Source organism: Thermobia domestica, chromosome 13 (assembly GCF_964235325.1).
Source record: "Thermobia domestica chromosome 13, izTheDome1.hap1.1, whole genome shotgun sequence".
Lineage (NCBI taxonomy): Eukaryota > Metazoa > Arthropoda > Insecta > Zygentoma > Lepismatidae > Thermobia > Thermobia domestica.
In genome coordinates, this window is record NC_137466.1 from 122,812,350 (window position 1) to 122,835,805 (window position 23,456).

Sequence of the window (23,456 nt, forward strand, 5' to 3'; positions counted from 1 at the left end):
TCAGTTTAATGTGGATCCCAAACCAGAAGCATTCCCGCCGGGAATCTTACCACAGGTGAAAACGCTAAGCATCTCTATTGACTGGTTATGCCACGAGGGTGTTCGTTGTGACGAACCTATTGCATCAAATGTAAGAAGCACTTTCAAACGCGTAAAATCATTTTATGAAAGAGTACGTAATGATCTTCAAATTCAATGGTTATTCAAAAATCTATACTCAAAAATATTGCAAATGATGCTAGGTTTAAAGGAAATTATGTGGTTGCTGAGAAAAGAAATATTGCTGTACTGATATACAGTAGAAGAAAATGTGAGAATTATTAAGATAGGTTTCATACTTCCATAAATATTGACTAATGCAAAGCCCCTAGAAAACTAACACTCTCGAGCATTTAAGTCAGGAAGTAAAAGCTCCTGACTCACAGCTCACAGACAGGTAGGCTCTGAATGTGAGTACGATATTGTGTGCTATACGGATAAGGGTCTGCTCTTTCTAACATACACACAGTTGGCTCACATAGTCTAAATACTGAAAACAGATGTTAAACTATAAAACTCCAAACAAACAGATTAAACTAAACTCACCTGCAAGCTATGTGATAAGAGTTTATAGCACCATGTGGATCTGCCTTTGGGCCCCTTTGTTTTAAACAACCACTAGCACAACCCATCAGAAGAGCAACTGCTTTGCACATCAATCTCTGAACTGTATCACCAGCCACATACTGACATCCTGAACCATGACCACAATACCTGGGTAAAGAGAGATTATTATTTTTTAAACTATGTATCATATGAGTTGTATACATAACGTAAAACTAAGCTAAAATATTCTATAGGCTGAAGTCAATCCTTCTCTGAAGTCCTTTACGAAGTTCCTTGCGGTCAGAAGTTTCTTAATTCAAACGCCTCACGATGCTGGATTTATAACGAAAAATCTTTTGCTGAAACAGACAACATATTCGTAACTAAGCGATTTTTTTCAATTGTTTTCCACTAAATTTATTATTCCTAAGAAACTTAAAATAGTAAGCGTCTCCACTAGACCACAAGTCCCCTTGTACTGTTCTTTAACATAACCACCAGATCGAAATCTTCCTTGGTTTTGTACTGATTCTTTTATTTTCTCGTGCATGTTTTTCTCTATCAGCTTTCATCATTTTTCCTGAACTTCGTCAACCAAGTCGGTCATTCTCCGTTACTGCCTATTGCTCTTGTACTGGTTTTATTCTCTACTGGATATGTTCTCCCTTGTTAGTTTTCATCAGATTGTCATATTCGACAATATATACATCATCGATTGAATTGTCCAGCTCCGAGCTAGACAGCTCGTCAATGACACTTCATTTTTTGCCTTGACTACTGTTACTGGACCTTATCATATCTTCTCTGAACATATTTTCTTAACAAAACCTTTCAGAAAAATCCTGAAATAACTAACGTTTTTCTGTTGTCCGACCATCCTTCAGCACATGGTTTCACTGAATTTATCACTTGTGTTAAATAGCAGTGGTTCTTCAGCTTCTTTCAAGTATCGTACAGCAGTATGGAACCTATTGATAGTTCATTGGATAATTCGGAAAAACCACCTGGATATAGTCTAATATTAATATCTTCTGGATATCAATGTTACTATAATTACCAAATTCACTTGAGTTTAGATTAATCTCTACTTGCGTTTCTAAGTTCCTGAGATTTTATCTTGAGTCAATTTCCATTATTACCCCTTCAAATAGTTGATAGTAGTTTTTGAAGAAGCCTGATTCCTGGTTTCGTCATAAGAAGGCTTTTCCCTAGGTACACTTCTAGCCACAAAAACCGAGAATGCGTTCCATAGTCTAAGTCCAAAATATTGAACATAGATGTATGTTGTCACTATTTATTTCACGTTTTTCTCATATATAAGCGTGAAATAAAACATCTTCCAAACACAAGTAACTGTGGTACTTGCATACCCAAACACTTCGAACTTTCCGCCTAAGCCTTTTATGTCCATTTTAGACTATATCTGAGAACTCTGTTTAGAGCATATCTGGGAATTATATCCTGTAGAAAAACCCTTGCCATCAATTGTATATTGATGAAATATGCATTTTTGGATTGCGTATGTATCACATCCTTTACACTGATATGGACCACCACTCTACAGTTTCTCGAATTCGAAATAGCACGTGTTGAAATTTAGCTTTTCGACGAATTTGGACAATCTTAACTTTGAAACTATGCACTTTTTGTCAGTTATTTTTTAATTTTTTTTTAAATAAATAATGTGAGGAATAGTTCATTAACACACTATATGGGGAGCATTTTCCCTCACTCCTACAGTCCCATTGACCTCAAAGGTTTTGTTACTTTCAGTTTTTAGGTCTCAGAAACCTGGCCCTACTCATGACTGTTCTCTACACGACAATTATATATTTGTTCAGTGCAAACTTACAACGCTTTATTTAGTCGATCTACTCCTTTTACACACACTGTATGTGTAAGCAGTTGCAATCTGGAAATTATTAACATCACAAGTAGTGTTGTAAACAGAAAAAAAACGTTCGTATTTTTTCAGAAACGTACTTTTTTTTTTAAAAAAAAAACATTGCCTCTCGTTTTTTTCTATATTTAGTTTTTTTTTTTTAAATAAGTCATTTGTAATGTATCTAACGTCTATTTAAGTATGACGTATTTTTATGTAGGTGTAATTACCGTACAATGCAACATAAATTAAACGCTAAATACTGATATATACAAATATTTTGCAATATATATGAGTAGCATACCTACTAACAATTCGGGTTTCAGCACTGTTTCATCAATATCAACTAAGAAATAAAAGTAGAAATGAAAATTTGTTTTTTCGTGAAAGCAAGCCTTTAATAAGGACGAAAATAATATTACGTACAGTATAAAATGCAAATAACTTGTCTAAAGGTAAAAACTAATACCAATTTGCCTACTAATATTTTTCTAAATATTACATATAAATAATGTGTTGACTAGATATATATATATATATATATATATATGATATGCAGGGCCGGCTGTACCATATGTGCAACACGTGCATTTGCACGGGGCGGCAATATCTGTCATAAGTGTATTATTTAAAATAAATATATCTTGTTGAAAACAGGCTTCATGATTATGGTAGTTAAATTTACTAAACTGACCTTCTACTTGAATACTACATTTTTAAATCATGTTTAGATCATTAGTCTAAGGTCACATGAACAGTGGTAAAGCAAATGGTCAAATAAATCCCACTATAAATTGATTGATTGTTGTTAAATACAAGAAATCAATTCTCGAACACCTGTTCCATTTAGTTATCAGAGTTCTGATATGAAATCTACTCTTGTATTTGTCACAAACAATTTCCTTATCATTGAAGGTGGAAACAACTTTTTAAGAAAAAGATAAAAGATGTAGAAGGAAAATCAAGAAATAAAGACAAAAGAGCTAGTTGCACTATAATTGCAAACTGATATATTGAGATTGAAGCTCGATATTGAATTCTATAAAATGGGTTACCATTTTTTAGGCGTGTTTGCTTTGTCTTTCATTAACATAATAGATTAATATTTAAAGAAAAACAGACACAATGAGATTGTATTTGTAGTATTTAAGCCTTTCTGAGTGCGAGTGCACTTTCCCCCCCCTTCGTTGTTCATGCTTAAAATCGTGACTTTTCGATATTTTTATTTATAAATCCCTACCTAAACGTCCGAGCGCAAGTCAACTTAACGCCAGTCGAATATTGGTCCTTACTGAAAAAAAGCGGGTACAGATCGTTACAATGGGGTAATTAGGGGACGCACAAAAAATTTGTATTTAGGTTCTAACCCTTCATTTTCTAGTTTTTTCCTAATTTTCTATTTATCGTAATCTATTTATTGTAATTATAAGCTTTGTTTCTTAAATATCGCATTGATAATTGTAAGATATATTAGTGGTGTGCCAATGTTCCTTTTAAGATTGTTTGCATATGTCTGGTGGCAGTGCTACCAGCTACAGAAAATTTTAAATGCCGATTTTAGGGGGAAATTTTGGAAAAATTCCCAGTTTTGTCTATTATTTCCCTCTTGTTGGCTACATCGGGACAAACGTACCATTATCTGAAAGTCTTGTCTTTGCCCTACACAACGCACTATAGAAAGTTTCAATAGGATAATTAGGGAGGTACAGTTGAGGCTTAGAGTAGACCTTGTTCTCTAAGTGGAAAGATAACTGTGATTTTTTTTAGGTAGAATGAGATATCTTTTAATGACATGCTTACTTTATTAGACATCGTCATGATACTTGTACAATATATTTGAGGAATATCAAAGTTTATTTCAAGATAGTTTGTGTATGTATCTGGTAGCTGAGTTGCCAGCTACAGAAAATTTTAATTCCCGATTTTAAGGGAAATTTTTGGAAAAATTCCCTTTTTTGTCTTTATTTTCATCTTGTCGGCTACATTCAAACAAACGTACGACTGTCTAAAAGTCTCATCCTTAGCCTACACAACGAACCATAAAAAGTTTCAGTAGGGTAATTAGGGGAAATACAGGTGAGGTTTATAATAAACCATGTTCTGTAAATGATAACAAAATGGTGAATTTTTGAGGTAGAATAAGATATATATATATATTTTTAAATTTCATGCTTACTTTGTTAGATATCGCTATGATACTCGTAGGATATATCAGTGGTGTACCAACGTTTGCTTTCAGATAGTTTGCGTCTGACTGGTAACAGTGTTTCCAGCCAAAAAATTAATTCCAGATTTTAGGTGAAAATTTCGGAAAAATTTCCTTTTCCCCTCTATTATTTCCCTCTTGCTGGCTACGTTGCACTATATAAAACCCTCCTCTTTGGTCTGCAGAGTGCATCATAAAAAGTTTCAATAGGATAATTAGGGAAGCTGTAGGCCCGGCATATCTGTTGATTTTTGCTTCTGAGGCGTAAAAAGTGTCAAAATTTCATGTGTATGATGGCAGAGATTTTTTTATCTCCTTGTATGGAAGCCAGCGACTTCAGGTTTTCACTGTAACTTGTGAACACACCAAGGATTTTTTTAAGATGGGTTGGACACATGTGGCAACAGTGGTGCTAGATACAAAAAATTTTGAAATTCAGTTAACGAATTTTTTGTAAATTTTCATCCCTGCATTATCCTCAATAATTTCTTTCCCGTTGGCAACACAGCAATATAACTTACACCAAAAATTAGCCAAACCCCTTTTCTAAAAAGCAAGGCCATAACCATCTCAATCAGGTAAATGGTTTAAGAGCAGCAAGTCACTAACTGAAAATGTAGGTAAATGCCAAAAATGACCTCGGTCAGAAAGGGATAATCACATAATTTTGCTCGTATAGGTACACAGAAACAAACGATTTGTAAGTCACGAGGGCTTCGAGTCAAGTTCTGTTGATAATTTCACTTCTCTGCAACATAAATCAATAAATAAAAATAGCTGCCGGAAAAAAAAACAACAGATATTTGAAATACAGGGTGTCCGAGAAGTCCTTCACTGATTACAGAAATTGATATCTCAGGCTAGAAATAAGATAGAAATATGAAACTGGTGTTGAATTGTTTACAAACTATAAAAGTTTTGGTCACATCAGTACACTTCCACATGAGCACCCTTGGTACCACGTAGCACATCTAGGCGATATTCAATTTCCATCCACACATTAGCCAACATCACTGAAGGGATCGATGCAACGACTGTGGTTATTCGTTGCTGCAGGGTTTCAAGATCTGGTACACGTGTTCGGTAGACCTCATCCTTGACATAACCCCATAAAAAGAAGTCTAATGGGGTTATGTCAGGAGAGCGTGGAGGCCAAGCTGTTGGTCCATCACGACCAATCTATCGCCCAGGAAATGTCCTATCGAGATAGGCACGGACGTCCAAACCCCAATGAGGTGGTGCACCGTCTTGCTGAAAAACGACATCGGGGCGATACTGAAGCAGCTGAGGAACAGCATACAGCTGCAACATATCCAGGTACACTGCAGATGTGACGGTATCCTCAGCGAAGAATAATGGCCCGATAATTCGATCGTGCAATAACGCGCACCAAACATTCACCTTTGGACTGCCTCTGGTGAACTCCCTGACCTCCCTGGGGGGTTCTGAACCCCACATGCGTACATTATGGCGATTCACTACTCCACTGACAAAGAATGTCGCTTCGTCGGAAAAGGCAATTCGTCTGAGATAACCATTATCGTCCGCAATACGTGATAGCATTTCGACCGCAAAGTCATATCGACGTGTACCGTCGTCGGGCAACAAGGCCTGAACGAGTTGCACTTTGTAGGCACGAAACAATAAACGTTTGTGTAAAATGTCATGGATAGAGCTTTTTGGCATCTGTAATTCACGTGAGGCCTTGCGCACCGATTTCTTAGGACTTCTCAGAAAAGACTGCCGCACAGCCTCCACCGTGTCTGCTGAGGTTCTTGGTCGACCAGACCTCGGAAGGTCAGCAACTGACCCTGTGTTCTTGAACTTCTCATACCAGGCTTTAATGCTCTTGACATCAGGTGGAGTCCTCCCAAATGTTGTCTGGAATTGTCTCTGCACCGTGGTTGGTGATCGTGTCTCATGGTACCACAGGACACATTGTGCCTTCTCCTGGTTGGTTGGCATGGCTTCTTGGGCATCTTACTTACGTACTACAAACCTAAAACAAACAAAATTGAGACTTGGTAAAACAGAACAAACCTAACACAGACAAAAACTTTTATAGTTTGTAAACAATTCAACACCAGTTTCATATTTCTATCTTATTTCTAGCCTGAGTTATCAATTTCTGTAATCAGGGAAGGACTTCTCGGACACCCTGTAAAACATGAAAAAGAACGGTTTTTTATTAAAAAAAAAAAACTTCACAGAAAAAAAACGTTTTTTTTTTTTTACAACACTAATCGCAAGGATCGAACGAAGCATAATAGTTACCATGTCTTGTGTAGAAATATCGTACACTGTATATTTGACACTAATAGTAAGAAAGTACATTGTATTGAGATGTGCAATATAAAGAAAATATGATATAGATGTATCACACTTAAGAACTACGCGAATAGAGATAGCTGTTAAGTTAAACATGAAAAAAAATATGGACGTAAGTGTACAGAGGTCTATCTCACAAAAGAAAAGGAACGAGAATCGAATGTGCGAAGTATTTTACATTGTTTTAATGGCCCATACGCTGTTAAGGAAAAAGTGGGAAAAATTCGTATTTCATTATTTTTTTAAAGATAGAGAAAAATTTTAAATGACTATAAAAATTTTCTTGTGCTTTAGATCATAAACGCAAAGATATTGTGCGTAACCAAGATTGAGGTTGGTAGGATCGATCTGTTATGCCTAATCCCTAAAAGCTTATACTGTATAGATTGTGCTCTCTAAACTAAAGTAAGTACGTGCGAATAAAGATTCTCTCACCAGTGGCATCCATTTCTGTATAACTTTGGGTGGATCCGTTCAGGGATATGTTTCGTTTTTACATATTGTCTAACAAGACATTGATGATGATTTTATTACCAATTCAGAAGCCCAAGCAAACTTCGGAAGGGGGGAGGGGGCTCCAGGCCTCGTAGGCCCCAGGATCGGCGCCCATATGCCTCACACTTTATCTTTTGTTACTTCATCCCCGAACGTATGTCTGTAGCAGAGGAAGTAGCATAAACTTTTTCTATACTTTTATAAACAACAATCAATTTCAAGTATTTTGAGTCACGTAAATTTAAGCTACCGAAATTTTAAGACGTGTGCATTTAGAACAATTGTATTTAACTCTTGCTTTTAGTGGCCTGGTTATTATTATTTTAGCATATATACATAAGTGTTATTTTAATATGAAAACTCAGTATTATGCCTGAACTGAAAAAAAAAAAAAATGACAAAAAATGGTTTCTTTAAACAGTGGGTACGCAAAGGAGAGTTTCTGGGTATTAACCTCTCCCTTGAATAAGTTATGAAAAAATAAACGTTTTCTTTATTAAGATATGTATATAAAAATACTGAAACGATATGAAGTTGAGAACTTGAAATCCTTTGATGAAATTCTGCGTACGCTGCTTTCTTTAAATAGCAATTCAAATTAGTCTTGGTTTCTAAACTTGAAAATCGGAATAGCAAACATATCAAAAATAACAGATTCATATTTTTAAAGATTTTTTCACATCAGTGTTTACATATTTATTTCCAATACAAATTAGATTCACTTGCAGTTTGATATCTTGAAAATTACGACATTACTTACAATAATATAAGATATATATATATATATATTTGGTCTAGGAATTAATTCGTACGCACACATTGAAGCTGTAGTACAAACACAAAATACATAAATACCTTAAGACAAATATTGTCCATCGCTAGCCACCACTTTCGCCCATCTGTCAGGCAATGTACGGATTCCGTGGCGAAAGAAGTCCTCATCCTTGGAAGCGATCCAGTCAGAGACCCATGTTTCGATATCTTCTGAAGAAGTAAACCGCTGTCCAATCAAATCGTTGTTCATGCAATCGAACAAGTAGTAGTCCGAAGGAGCAACGTCTGGTGAATACGGCGGGTGGGGTAAAACTTCCCATCCGACATTTTCTAAATAGGTTTTGACCGGTTTTGCGACATGTGGGCGAGCGTTATCATGTTGAACAATAAGTTTATCATGTCTGTTCTCCCATTCTAGTCGTGTTCTGGCCAGAGCTTGCTTCAAACGCATTAATTGTCGTCGATAACGTTCTCCATTCACCTGGTTCACCTGGTTTCACCCAGGCCTTTTTTCGTTTAGGGTTCTCGTAATGGATCCACTTCTCATCACCCGTAATAATTCGATGCAGAAACCCCTTTCTGCTCTGTCGTTGAAGCAGCAATTCGCAAATGGTTTTTCGTCTTTCAACGTCTCTGTCTTTCAATTCATGTGGAACCCAATGTGACATCTTTTGAATCATTCCCATGGCTTTCAAGCGTTTGGAGACTGTTGTTTGATCAACGCCTAATGCTGCTGCAAGTTGTTCCTGCGTTTGACACGAATCCTGCTCGAGCAATGCTGTCAATTCTTCGTCTTGAAATTTTTTTGGCTGTCCAGCTCGCTCTTGGTCTGCCAAGCCGAAATCACCACTTCTAAACCGTGCAAACCACTTCTGACACGTTCGCTCAGCTAGAGCATGGTCACCATACACTTCCACCAAAATACGATGACTTTCAGTCGCACTTTTCTGCATGTTAAAGTAATGCAGCAGGACACCCCGCAAAAACACTTTATCAGGCACAAATTGCGCCATGTTCACTTAACTACAAACTGGTGTTGTTGACGCTTTAATCCACTGCCCTATACTACGAACGATACGCGATGACAGGTGTTTGCAACACATGTGTGGATACACGGAACTGTGGGACGCTCCGTTCGTTGCGCCATCTCTTGTCCACCCGCACGAATTAATTCCTAGACCAAATATATATATATATAAGATTTTATATATATATATATATATGCTCTGCTGAAAGAATGATTGTTTTAGGACCTCAGCTTTAGAAAGAAATCTCGTTGAATCCGTGGCAGAATGTATAATAAAACGTACATGGGCGCTTCAAATTCCAGTTTACTTTCTGCTCTAAGTTATTGAATTTATATTCTAACAAGGTAATTTACCGTGTCGTGTGACACTCGAGTTGGCAGTGAAATTGTTAACAATACATACAACACAGATGGATAGTCATCGGAGCTTATTTGTAGCATAACGCTTTAAGTGCTAAAACTTAAATTCCTAATTCCACTGCATGGTGGTTCTAGCGTAGTTAAGGCTGAACGAAGCTATGTGGAAGAATATGTGTGCGCTTGAATTAGCATTATTTTTCTACCCGACTTTGTGGACAATATTGACTTCATTTCCCTGGTAATTTGCTGAGCTCGAAAAATAAACCGTCACTTCATATAACGAAATATTAATATCAGTAAATATCTTAACAAGTATTTCTTAAAGCATCTCAAATTTCAAAGCAATAAAAGTTTTTGTATTATCTTGATGAAATCTCCCCAAAATACATAACTGGCATTTTTTTTTTTTTTTAAATCTACAAAGGAGTCAACATATTTGATTAAATCAAGCCAAGGAGGGATACTTTGAAACATGTAAGTGTAAAAAGTTGACTGGTGAAGGATAGTCGTGACAACTTGTATCGTGAATGAGATCGATGCATCTTTAAGCAGGACCCTAGTTAAATTTCGCAGTAAACACGTGCATGTAGCCTGAAGCCCGAAATCATTTAGGCAAGTAAGACTCTTAAAATTTCTCTTAACGCAAATAAGTTCTCTTGGTGTTAAGGAAAGCCATAAAAGCTTTTAAAATAATATGTTACTTACTTCCTCTTTGAATGCCCTCAAGTGGTGATTTTCTGTTAATTCAATCAAACACACTATTCATTCCGCAAACAAACATTTCAGTTCTCTCCTTTTCGAATCAACTTACAAGAGCTCGCAATAGAACTTTAAGTCAAGTAGGGGTTCCAGATTATCCGACTTATACACCGAGACATCCTATGAAAATTTATAGTATAGTGGTAGGCCTAGTTATGGATTTGCTTTTTGCTCAAATATCAGAATTATTTCTCGTCAATAATAGGACAATATTTACCAAACGTTGGGGAGTACTAAATATCGATGACTAATAAATGAGGGATCTTTGTAAATATCACAGAAGTGATTTTAACTTACGTTCTCCAGAAGGCTGAGACTTTTTTTTTTTTTTTTTTTTTTTTTTTAGGAGAGTCTAATGGCTAAAGCGTGTGCCTTTGGTCTCGGGTTCGATTCCCGGTGCGAGAGTACAAAAAATTAATTTTACAATCATTTACTTTCATGAATCATCCGTTTTTGTTAGCCTAAAGGGCATAATTGTAAAACGGTAAACTAAAATATTCATTTTCAATTGTTTGCGGAAAGATAATGTAAATCTCTAAACCAGTGGCAACTGAATTGCTAAGCAGCTTAGCTTAATACTAATTTTTTAAAAATATTTTGGGTATAACGTGCACCTGAGTTAATGATGGTGCAATCTTCTTCCCTTACGTATAGTTTTCAACCTTAGTCTCTAGCAGTAGACAAATTCTGCGCTTTTTTCCCCACTGTAAATAAAAAAATGATTTTTCACGCGCTTAATTTCGTGCCAAATGTTATTTGTAACAAAGATTTTTCTACTTGAATTATAACGATTTATTACAGTCTTTTATAACGTTGTCCTATGTCCCAAAATGCTAAGTTTTTTCCAAATTTTCTTGTTAATCATACTACTACCGCAAGTTAAAGCAACAATTCTAGTATAAAAATCTGCAACGCCATCTTTGCTAAACTGAGTCCTTGAACAGCATTTTTATATAATCAATGGCGATACATTGGACCACCGATTTCATTAAACGTTCAAGAAAAAATATCAAAGGTTGGTCACAAACTTCGGTTTTATTCTCACTTTCAGTGAACTCTCTCATATATCCACAAACCCACCGAAACTACTTTGGCGCGGGGAATGCGGGTTCGATTTATAGTAAAAGCTCATGTAGTTCGATCCCATGTTAGGGTAAAAACATACCGAAGATACTCGCGATCGAGGTCAAGGTTTACGTCGCGGTCGCTACCTCGATAATGGCACGAACACATGGATTCAAGTGGGTAAGCGCATGCCGGAGATGTACGCTACATAGCGACCTAGAGGTCAACCGCGATGGTGAATTATTGGTCGCGATGATAAACAACCGAGTTTGTTTTTATATCGATGTTCAGTGATACACTGCTGTGGCTTGTGTTCTCATTAGTTCTCCCTGAAGCTCTGCACGGAATAAAATCTTCATTTGTTCAGAATTTAATCTGCACTGGATTGTGTGTATATATACTCAAGAGGTGTTGCTGCACTGATTATAAAAGATATATTAGTAGAACTAATGAAGAATGTTCCAGCAATATGGGATAAGAGGCACGAACAATATCACAATAGGCAGTGACGAAACATTTGGTGAAGTTAATACCCTCTCCACCAAGAAACCTCAAGACATACCTTTTATTTTTCCTCGCCTGAGTGCTGAAAGAGGGCATTTCTTCACAGAAAATTGAAAAAAAGGTAAAAGTCTTTTATTGATAGAGATGGGCAAGAGATGAAACTCAAATATTTTTTCGAAGATAAATATAAGAGAAGAGACTTTGTCATTTCCCATTTTTCGTCTCGCGTCCATCTCTATTTAATAAACTGTTTGGTCCTTTCCATTTCAAAATGTGGTTTCGCAATGGTTTTTACGCACAGACGGAATAATTTCACACACGTCACAGTAATGTTTCAACTCAAACTGGGAACTTACAGCGAGGGTGCGATGTTCGCTCTTCATCCATCTAGACCTAGACATCGAGGTAGCGACCACGACTTAAACCTCGACCTCGATCACGAAGTATCTTCGGTATATCTTTACCCTTAAGCTGTAGGTCCACGCCTCATATAATCTCGTTGAAGAATGAGACCTAAACTTCAATCCAATTAACCACATTTACTTCAAGTAAATCTGACTTCTTTCCCTAATTTTCACAAGTGGTCTAAATAAATCACGACCATCGTTTCTATGATACTAGTTTACAACTGGAAACAAAATAATTTCGCGTGTTGAATGTAATATGCAGACACCACTGCTAATTATTACACCACCCTAGCTACTTAAACTATACAGGAGTTAAAAAGAATATCTTATTTTTATGTATACGCTCTCTCTCTCTCTTACACATGACAGTTTCGATAAGTTTGAATTGCCATGTTTGTAGTTATAATGTTACTTCCATGTCTATTTAACTCATTTTAAATTTTATAAAATGTAAATCAAGCATTAAATTTGCAACTTCAAAATTACAATAATTTCCTGTACCGTAGCTCCGTTTCTATCGTACATTGTATAGGCTGCGAAATTACGATATGCATATGAAAGTAATTATCGCACAATTTCCAACTCTATCTGTAAAAAATGCCGGAAAAATGAGTCAGACCTAAGGGAATTGTTGAGGCTCTAGTGTCATTTTCCCAGACAATCTCGGTTTTTGTGACCACACGTGTACATTAGCAAAATCCGATATACTTTCTAACTTGTACAAATCTGAGGTTCTTTATTCAAAATTCGGCTTTCCGACTCCAAACTTTTGAGCTGTGCAACTATTTCCAGGGCTTTCTTTCAAGTCACTTGTACTTCTGAAAGCAGTTCCTTTCTGGCTGTCACTAAGAACACCACACATCGACTGATGATAGAGTGTATCCTCTTGGAAGAATCCAAACTGACACTTTTTTTGGCTAAGGTCTTCAACTCTACTATGAAATCTCGTGGCTATATGGTTAGATACGCGCCTTTGCTGCGGAAGACCCGGGTTCAATTCCCAGTGGGAGCTCATATAGTTCAGATATCACGTTAGCTGTAGATCCAAATCTCACATAATCTCGATGTTGAACGCGACACTAAACTCCAAATTTACCATGAAATCGCCAGTTCGTTGACCAACTTGTTGTTTTGGATCATGAAACTTAAAGCGATGAACTATGTAATTCACTGATTTATGATATTGTCTGAGAATTTTTTCTGACTCCGAATTGCTCCGAAGTTCAGATACCGGGTGAGTGAAAATGATGCTTCCGATTTCGTTAATTTATTATTTGAACAGTAATGAGCTGTTCTTGTCAATATAATCTCAAAAAGTTTTTTTCTCTTTCTATTGCAGAGGCGTAATTAGACGTCCACCAAAAGGCAGTTTAGTCGAAGTGAGCAATATGGCTCCTACAGGCCACAGAGCGTTCTGTGTGCTTGATTTTCATGAGAATAAGTCCGTTGTGCAAGTTCAATGGCATTTTTGTGAAAAAATTAGGGTATTTGTGCCGCCACTTGCTACAGTTGCGGTGCGCTTCACTGCATCTGTGGCCGATATCGACCCTGACATGCTAAGAAGAGTTTGGTAGGAACTTGATTATGAGTGTCGTGTAACTCGTGGATCGCATATTGAACATTTATAATATATTAGAAAAAACTTTTTGAGTTGATCAATCAGCGTGTCTAATCTCTGTTTACATATCTGTTATTAAAATAAAAAATTTAAATCGGGAACATCATTTCGACTCACCCTGTACTTTTCTTGAAGAAAAATACCTCTCAATGTGGCATATGCCGATCGTGCCGAAGCTGAAATTAAAATTCTTTTGTTCGCATTTATGTCGTTTGACTAGCAAAACTGATTAAGCCTCTCCTGATAAATACCTATGTCCTTCTCGTCAGGTAAACATACCACTATAAATGTCTCATACTGTCTTCCAAACCGGTTTTTATTGCCTAATGTTTCAATTCGATTATATAACTTATGTTCATTATCTATACTGTTGTCTGACGTGAAGTTGGTATCTGCTGATGATGTAATCTGACGAAACTTGATATTGCTGGAGTAGGATCTTTCCCAATTCTGGATACTGAAGTTCGGTTATTTTTCTTGGTAATATTATTACTACTCTAATTGTAGCATATCGTCGCTGCGCCTCGAAGAATCGCTTTGTGTTAAAACCACAACTTTCCAGGTGAAGCGAAAAAAAATTTTCAAACTTAAAATTTTGCCGAATATACACGGAAACACTTCAAATAAAAATATATATATATATATATATATATATATATATATATATATATATATATATATATATATATAAAATTGATTGTGCGCATATTATGCACTGGGCATTGTTGTAGCTTGCTTCAACAATATTATATTACTAGTTTTGTGTTTACGTAGCACATGTCGGTTTATCTTTTGCGGCTACATACGCACATTGGGGATCAATACGTACGTCATGAGAACTTGGTGCCTTTAATTTCAATCTATAACTTTTTCATTGTTGTAGCGAAACAATTGAATATTCACTCATCACATTATAAGGGACGCTGCCTGACAGCTTTCAAGTTTATCTGCACGGCATAACTCATTTTCGACAAAAACGTCACATAGCGGTTCTTCGAGGCGCAGCCACGATATACTGAATTGGTAATATTACTTCCCTAATTGTAGTGTATACTGAGAATCCTATTGCCGAAATTTAATGTCCATATTCGTTTTTAGATCGCATTTTTTGGGTATAATGAAACTGATTAAATCTTTCTACGCAAGTCACGATGCCCCAACCTTAAGTCTACGCCTACGATCAACATTGTCAAGAATCAATAAATTTACTTTGACCGTAATTCAATTTGGTAAATGCCCCATCTTTAATTAAATTCCCTTTGCGTGTGTCCTTAAGAAATAGTCATCGTTTGAATTTATTTAAAACAAATTATTTCTACGCTACTAAAATTACAGTTCAGCTAATCAAAAAAATCATGTGCTGTCTTTCTGTCTCAAATTATACTTGGTCCACGTTACTAGCATCATATAACCATTTGCGAAGTTCTATATTCCATACATAACTGCAGTTATAGCCTCAATACAAAATTAAGACACATATCACTCCCACTAAGTACTTATATCCATTAACTTATATTCACAAAATTTCCAACTAACTAAATGAAGCCTAAATATACAATAATAACATAATCATAGAACATACAAATTGCTTTTCTTTTTCCTCAAGACTAGTGCTTATTCTAATCATTATTTTTTTCATACGCCAGCGCAATTAACCCGCTTTACACGAAACTTGCTCCTGATTTACTTAAATTTTACAATAAATGCTTATTTTGTTTCCTTCATAGTATAAGAAAAATTTTTCGGATACTTCACGTTTATGAAGAAATAATTTCATTGACACTACTTGAATTGACCGTTCTGCCCTAACACTAACCTAAAGTTTATCTTTTTATTTTATTTATTTATTTATTATTATTATTATTTTGATGCAACTAACAAAGCGAAGAAACCTGTATTTGATAGTGCTCATTCCTTCAGCATAAGCTCACTAATCTTATGAACATTTATAAGGGGGCGCGGTGGCTAGTAAAAATTGCTCCTGTAAAAACTGGCGAAAAAGTTAAATCTATGGTAGAAAGTAATTTAAGAAAGCAAGAATTTTGAGTGATTGATTGGAGTTTAACATACTTTCTCAGAATTGAGGCCATATGAGACGAGACTTAAAGTAGAATCCGAGCCACTATTCGGGCTTTTATCCGAAGCTTTGTACTCGCACCGGATGGAACTCAGGAAATTGCTCATCTAAATGCCATATCCACCTAAATATGGAATGTAGCATTTCAAGGATCAACTCCTGTTCCTATTCTACAGGGTTTAATTCCCTAGGAAAAACCTATTTCTTGAATCAGTATAAGAATTACTTTTCTATATACCTTCTTCTTACAGGACCTCATTTTAGTCCAAGAAAGAAGTCCCTTTAAAATGAAAACCTACTAGAAAGTAGAACCTGATATAGCTCATGCCTTCTATTGAGAAACCCTTCGGAGAACCTAACGAGTCCAAGCAAGACCTCCGTAATACACCCCCTCTCGAGCCAATTTCACTCGGTCTTATATACTGATGAGAGAGTTAAAAAAAAAAAAGTTTTAAAAAACTATGGGAGAAGGAACTCCCAAAAGAATATTTGAAAAAAGACATTGCTGACGTAAGTGTTTCCATCTAGTATAACTGAAATTTTATAGAGGCTAAAATATTGTTAAGAATATATGATATATGCTAAATAAGACATAATATTACACAATTAATACATACATATATCAAATTGAAAATACACTTAACATATAATATTAAACTAAGATAGAAATAAATAATATTAACCAGATCTGACCAATTTCCCCCACATATATAATATATAAATTTTACATATTAATACAATTATATTATTCTAACATTTTACACAATATAATCCAGCAAGTGACCCAAAGTGACACTTGCACTATTGATGCATGTTATTTGTTTAAGAATCTACTTTCATCCACAACTAACAATACATATATATATACACACAGTGGCGGATCCAAAGAGGGCTATAGGGGCTATACCCCTCCCCCTTGACGCTCAGATATACACTGGGCAAAATGGGCTTCAATCCTGCTTTACACTGGATAAAACGGCAAAATAGGGTTCAGCCCCTCCCTTGATCATATCGTGGATCCGTCCCTATATATATATATATATATATAAAGTGACAATTGTACTTCAGAAAGACACTCCGAACCATCTTCTCCAGCATCCAAGAGTTCACCAATCAACGCACGAATCTACCGAAATCTACAGTTAAAATTTCGAGAATATGCTAAGTGATCTGTAAATGAAAAAATATAAGATAAAATAAATAAGTAAATTTAGCTTTTGAATTAAACTACTACGAAAGAAAAAAATGATTTTATAGATTTTATAGCCTGTGTCATCTCCCATATTTAATTTTACAGTCTGTAATGTAGCGCGCGCGCCTTTCGTGCACGAGGTCCCAAGTGAAAAAGCCTTGAAATTTGAACGCATTATGGAGTTTAGGATTACACCTTAAACTATAGGTCCATGTCTCATATATGTTCTCTCTGCCGGAAAGATATGCTAAACTCCAATCAATCTCGGTAAACCTGTCAGTAAACGGAAAAACTCAAAGCCGTGGTCCACCTACCCTATTTATGTTCAGATTCTTATTTTGTAATTGAAAAAAGCGACTGCTCGAATCCAATATACAACTATGCTGAATAACTAATTTGTTTTACGGTATCACAAGAAGAGCCAAGCCTTGTTTACACAACAAAGATTGTAACATAAAAAATCCACATTTTAATTATTTCTCAAAGTTCAAAGCAATATACACTATGTGATCAAAAGTATCCGGACACCTGGCTGAAAATGACTTACAAGTACGTGGCGCCCTCCATCGGTACTGCTAGAATTCAATATGGTGTTGACCCACCCTTAGCCTTGATGACAGCTTCCACTCTTGCAGACATACTTTCAATCAGGTGCTGGAAGGTTTCTTGGGGAATGGCAGCCCATTCTTCACGGAGTGCTGAACTAAGGAGAGGTATCGATGTAGGTCGGTGAGGTCTGGTACGAAGTCGGCGTTCCAAAACATCCCAAAGGTGTTCTATAGGATTCAAATCAGGATTCTGTGCAGGCCAGTACATTACAGCGATGTTATGGTCGTGTAACCACTCCGCCACAGGCCGTGCAGTATGAACAGGTGCTCGATAGTGTTGAAAGATGCAGTCGCCATCCCCGAATTGCTCAACAGTGGGAAGCAAGAGGGTGCTTAAAACACCAATGTACACCTGCGCTGTGAGTGTGCCACGCAAAACAACAAGGGATGCAAGCCCCTCCAAGAAAAAACGACCACACCATAACACCACCACCTCCAAATTTTACTGTTGGCACTACACGCTGACATAACGTTCACCGGGCATTCACCATACCCACACCCTGCTATCGGATCGCAACATGGTACACTGTGACTCGTCACTCCACACAACGTTTTTCCACTGCTCAATCGTCCAATGTTTACGCTCCTTACACCAAGCGAGGCGTCGTTTGGCATTTATCTGCGTGATGTGTGGCTAATGAGCAGCCACTCGACCATGAAATCCAATTTTTTCACCTCACGCCTAACTGTCATAGTACTTTGAGTGGATCCTGATGCAGTAGTTAATTCCTGTGCAATGGTCTGGATAGATGTCTGCCTATTACACTTTACGACCCTCTTCAACTGTCGGCGGTCTCTGTCAGTCAACAGACGAGGTCGGCCTGTACGCTTTTGTGCTGTACGTGTCTTTCACGTTTCCACTTCACTATCACATCAGATACAGTGGATCTAGGGATGTTTAGAAGCGTGGAAATCTCGCCTACAAACTTCTGACACAAGTGACACCCAATCACCTGACCACGTTCAAAGTCCGTGAGTTCCGCGGAGCGCTCCATTCTGCTTTCTCACGATGTCTAATGACTACTGAAGTCGCTGATAATGAGTACCTGGCAGTAGGTGGCATAGAATGCAGCTAATATGAAAAACGTATATTTTGGGGGATGTCCGGATACTTTTGATCACATAGTATATATATATATATATATATATATATATATATATATATATATATATATACTGGTGTCCAAAAAGATAGCATAATTAAGAAAAACAGTGCGATCAGAATTGACCTTGCCACGCAGAAGAAAGCGCGCCGAAGATCATACAAGGGCTGCTGGAGGGGGGAGGGGGGGAGAGAAATGCCCGAAGAAGAGCTGATAACAGCACACCACACCACAGTCGATTGCTGAGTCGTGTGCAAAGCAGACGTGTTGGCAATAGTGTTAGTGCATCGTGAAGGCTTCAATATGCCACAAGGACCCACATTAGACCCTGCCTTGCGGGGCAGGATATCAGACGGCTGGAAGCTGGGCAAACACAAACGGAAATGTCCAGAACACTGCATGTACCACAAAGTGTGATCTTACGGCTGTGGCACAGGTTTCAAACCGGCAACATCGCACGTGCACCAATTCCGGGTCGCTCAAGAGTCACAACCCCTCGACAGGACCGGTATCTGTCGGTAAGAGCACGTCGGACTCGGTCGATGTCAGCACAGCAACTGCCAACAGAGCTTGCAGCTGCTACAGGAGCACGTGTTTCAAGACAAACGGGATACCGGCGACTGCATGAGGTTGGCCTTTACGCAAGACATCCGGTCCTGTGTATCCCTCTCTCTCGTGTGCAGCGCAGAGTCCGCTTGAGGTGGAACCAAGAACACAGGCACTGGACTATGGAACAGTGGGGTCACGTTCTGTTCTTGGATGAGTCGCGATTCAGCTTGCAGTCAGATTGTCGACGAACACTGATATGGAGAGAACAGGGGACACGCTACAACCGGCAGAACATCATTGAAACGGACCAATTTGGTGGTGGGGGTGTGATGATTTGGGTGGGCATCATGCTGAATGGCCGTACTGACCTACACGTCTTTCAGGGCGATACTTTGACTGGCCAGAAGTACCGTGATGAGGTGCTGGAACAGTATGTGAGACTGTTTCGGGGTGCAGTTGGACCATCATTCACATTCATGGATGACAACGCACGTTGTCATCGGGCAAGTGTGGTGGTGATTTTTTGGAGGAGGAAGATATTCGACGCATGCCGTGGCCTGCACGGTCCCCAGACATGAAATCAATAAAACATGTCTGGGATGCATTGGGAAGGCGGACTGCAGCCCGACAGTCCCCACCACGAACGATTCCGGACCTGTGTACTGCCCTTCGGGCGGAATGGCCAAGGATGCCGATGGACCTCATCAATGAAGTGATCGGAAGCATGGAACGACGTTGTGCAGCCTGTGTAGCCGCGCGGGGTGACCACACGCCTTACTGATGCTTTTGATCCATCACAAACTCATTTGTCTTCTCGCCACACACATTGGGTCATTTTCAACTATGGTGAGTTTTGTCAAATAAAGGTGTCAGGACTGTGTGTTGTGTGTTTTCTTCTTCCCTTGCACACTTTTTTCACGCAGGTGTCCACGTTTTGGATGCCTAGGATCAGTCAGGTATGCTTGGTCCATGTAGACTAGGATTCTGCTATCTTTTTGGACACCAGTAAAAGAGCGTTCAAAAAGTCTCTACACACCTGAATTGTCACATATTCAAAGCAACGAGAAAATTATTTTACTCAAAATTTATTATATTTTATGGCATAAAAGCACTATGTTCAGGGTGCACAGCAAATGTTGGAAATGTCCCTCATGAGCCTCCAAACATGCTTGCACACGTTTCAGATGTATAGAGACTTTTTGAACGCTATATATATATATATATATATATATATAGAGAGAGAGAGAGAGAGAGAGAGAGAGAGAAGTTTACTAAGTGCAACTTACAAAACAATATCCTTGTCCCTTAGAGCTTTGGAAAATTCTTCACTTGTAGGTTCCCGTCCGATAATACCATCCCAATTAATTTTTGGTAGTATTTGATTTCTGAAACGTTCTTCTGTTCGTGCAAGATCACGTCCAGGGTTTACGATATAAAAAGCTGAATTAGGGTTGATGCCACATCCTTCAACTAGGGATTGGTGCATTTTGTATAAACAAACAAGCATATGAAGAGAAGGTACTCTTGAAAACGGATGATTTAATGCAACTGGTATCACTTCCCAAGGAAACTCTTGCACATTCTGAAGAGGAAATATGTTCGATTAAATGTGAAATTACAAATACAAGTAAAGCAAAAGAAAAAAATAATCAAAAGTAAACACAGAATATATAGAAATAAGATGTTTACATAAGTAATCACTCTAAACGCGAGTATATAACCAATGATGACATAAGGTAAGAATTGAGAACAGGAAAGCTAAGACTTATGCAGAAGGTTGTTCGCTGTGTATTTGACCATTTTCGATTAGGCGCAGAAAAACAATCGGTACTGGGAGGGTCACGTAATAGGGTGGAGCGTTTTGCACTTTTGTTGGAAATTCGATAACGGCTAGTGCGGAAAAAGTGCCATTAGTGATTTTTTTATATTTTTTTTGGACAGCCCCTTACCCTGCCCCAACGGACTTAAGGCAACACGCACAACACGAATGGCAAAAAAGCTACTTGTGGTCGTTTTTAGAGTTACCTGATGGCTATAATACAATTATTTTATTAAAAGAAACTTGTAGCAATGCCAGTAAATAATTTTAAAATATTTATGAGTCAAAGTACAGCCATATTAGCTCAGTTGTTGGAATTAATGTCCAGATTTTGTTTGGAATGCCACGTTAACGATGATTATAGGCATAGCCCTTGATATAACACGATTTTCTTTGTGCAGCTCTTCGCTTATTTTGCTCTGTACGCAAAATAACCCAGAACTCACCACGGAGAGGTGGTTGCACATCGAGTTCCGCCCACCCACCCATCCAGAAGGCATACGTTGACATTTGACCTTAGGTCACGTAGTTCTTCTTGGTCTCGAAGCGGGGCATTCTTCTTCTAGACTTCAGTTTGGCTCTAACGTAGATATCTCTTGCATTCTGGCCGCACTTTTTCGACGCTGCCTCGGACACCAGCTTCACTCTGCGTTCCACAGCTTGACTATGGCAAGGGAATGTTGTTGTTAGAGTAGCTGAAGTTCGGATGTTTTCTTCAAGCTGCTGATCCGTTATGTTTCGTGTGATTGGCGGCTTTGTTAGTCATTTAGGCCAATTAATCATGTCGTAGTAATTTTCAGCTGTAAAGTTTAATTTTGGAACAATGAAGTCACGTGGGCGGCTTGATCTCGGAGTGGCTGCGACACTTTTTTTATCCTCCAGCCTAACGTTCGAATATGCGGATTTTCATCTGCTGTCATCGCTATCAACAGGTTTTCATGATGAGCGTAATATCCGTTTGTTTGTAGAACAGAATGAACTATGTGTTGTAGATTTTCTGCAGAAAACGTGATAGCTTAACTATGCTAAACAGATGCATGGAACCCATTTCGCAAGAAGGATTTCGCCGTATTGAAAACCAAACGGAAGCATATACTTGAACAATGTACTGGCAAAGTAGACACAAACTTGAACTAGGTTTATCAGTACTGATATAGTGGCGAAGCATCCTACAGGCCAATGTAAGCCATCGTGAATGTCATAATGGTCCTGGTTTTCTGTTTGCTAGATCGGTAGTACACCTTCCTCTAGCAACAGCCTTACAAATTTCAGAACTAATTATGGTCGCTGTTTAAACCATCTGGTTTTTCCATTCCAGACACCCATTCAACGGGAATGGGTGTAAAGGAGACTATCGGTGACCGTTCACAATCCTTTAATTTCTTTCCGATGTTGGCGGAAAAAGCGTTGGGTCCGATCGTCCCACCATCCAATTCGGTAACCAGGTGTCGAAATGGCAACTCGTTGGTATGAAGAAGGCAAATGAGATGCTGCAGTTCCTTTCCTAGGGATCTTTGTATCTGACTTATCACGCCGCTATCCCATCCTGTGTTCGTGGCTTCACCATCGCTGCCGATGCCTCAAGACTTGACACGTCGTACTGGTTCTTCTCTAAAAGCTCCAATATAGAGTCGGCAATATCCTTGCCAGTGTCTGACTCAGGTGTGGCATGACCCAAGTATTCTGAACCGGGCTCCGATAGAACTGTGATATGCTTTTCTGTAACCTCTCTTCTTCGTAGTTTGCCGTTAATTTTTTCTTGCACAAGAGTTGCATCATTTTTTCCGTCGAAGTAGATACTTGTCCGGCCTAGGTGAGCCTTTTCTCTCTGGATCTTCTCACCCAGTTTATCTTTTCCTCTTCGTATCTTAGATTTGTCAACAACAAGATTTTTGTCCTCTGGCGTTGAGAGTCTCGCGTCCCGAAGTACGGCAGAAGCGATCAAAGCAACCTGTCTGTCTGAAGCTCCAGTTCTAAACGCTGCCTCCGTTGTATTTTGAAAACAGATGCGCTTTAGGCTATGTTTCCTTCTTGGTCGCGCCTCGAAGTCAGATTCCGACGTGCTTCCCGATTCAACAGCTTCGCTGGATTCCCCTGA

The 23,456-nt window shown here is 38.1% G+C and overlaps 1 protein-coding gene across 2 annotated transcripts in view; it reads right to left on the reverse strand.

The window, feature by feature from the left end:
• The window catches only part of Sse (extra spindle pole bodies like 1, separase), a 74,831-nt gene that overhangs the window by 3,746 nt on the left and 47,629 nt on the right, over positions 1-23,456 (reverse strand). For both annotated transcript variants that reach the window (XM_081736393.1, XM_081736392.1), the window contains exons 7-8: positions 20,826-21,121; positions 586-753 (exon numbers count right to left, since the gene is read on the reverse strand). In XM_081736393.1, the coding sequence (XP_081592519.1) occupies positions 586-753; positions 20,826-21,121 (464 nt within the window). The remainder of the gene's footprint in view (positions 1-585; positions 754-20,825; positions 21,122-23,456) is intronic.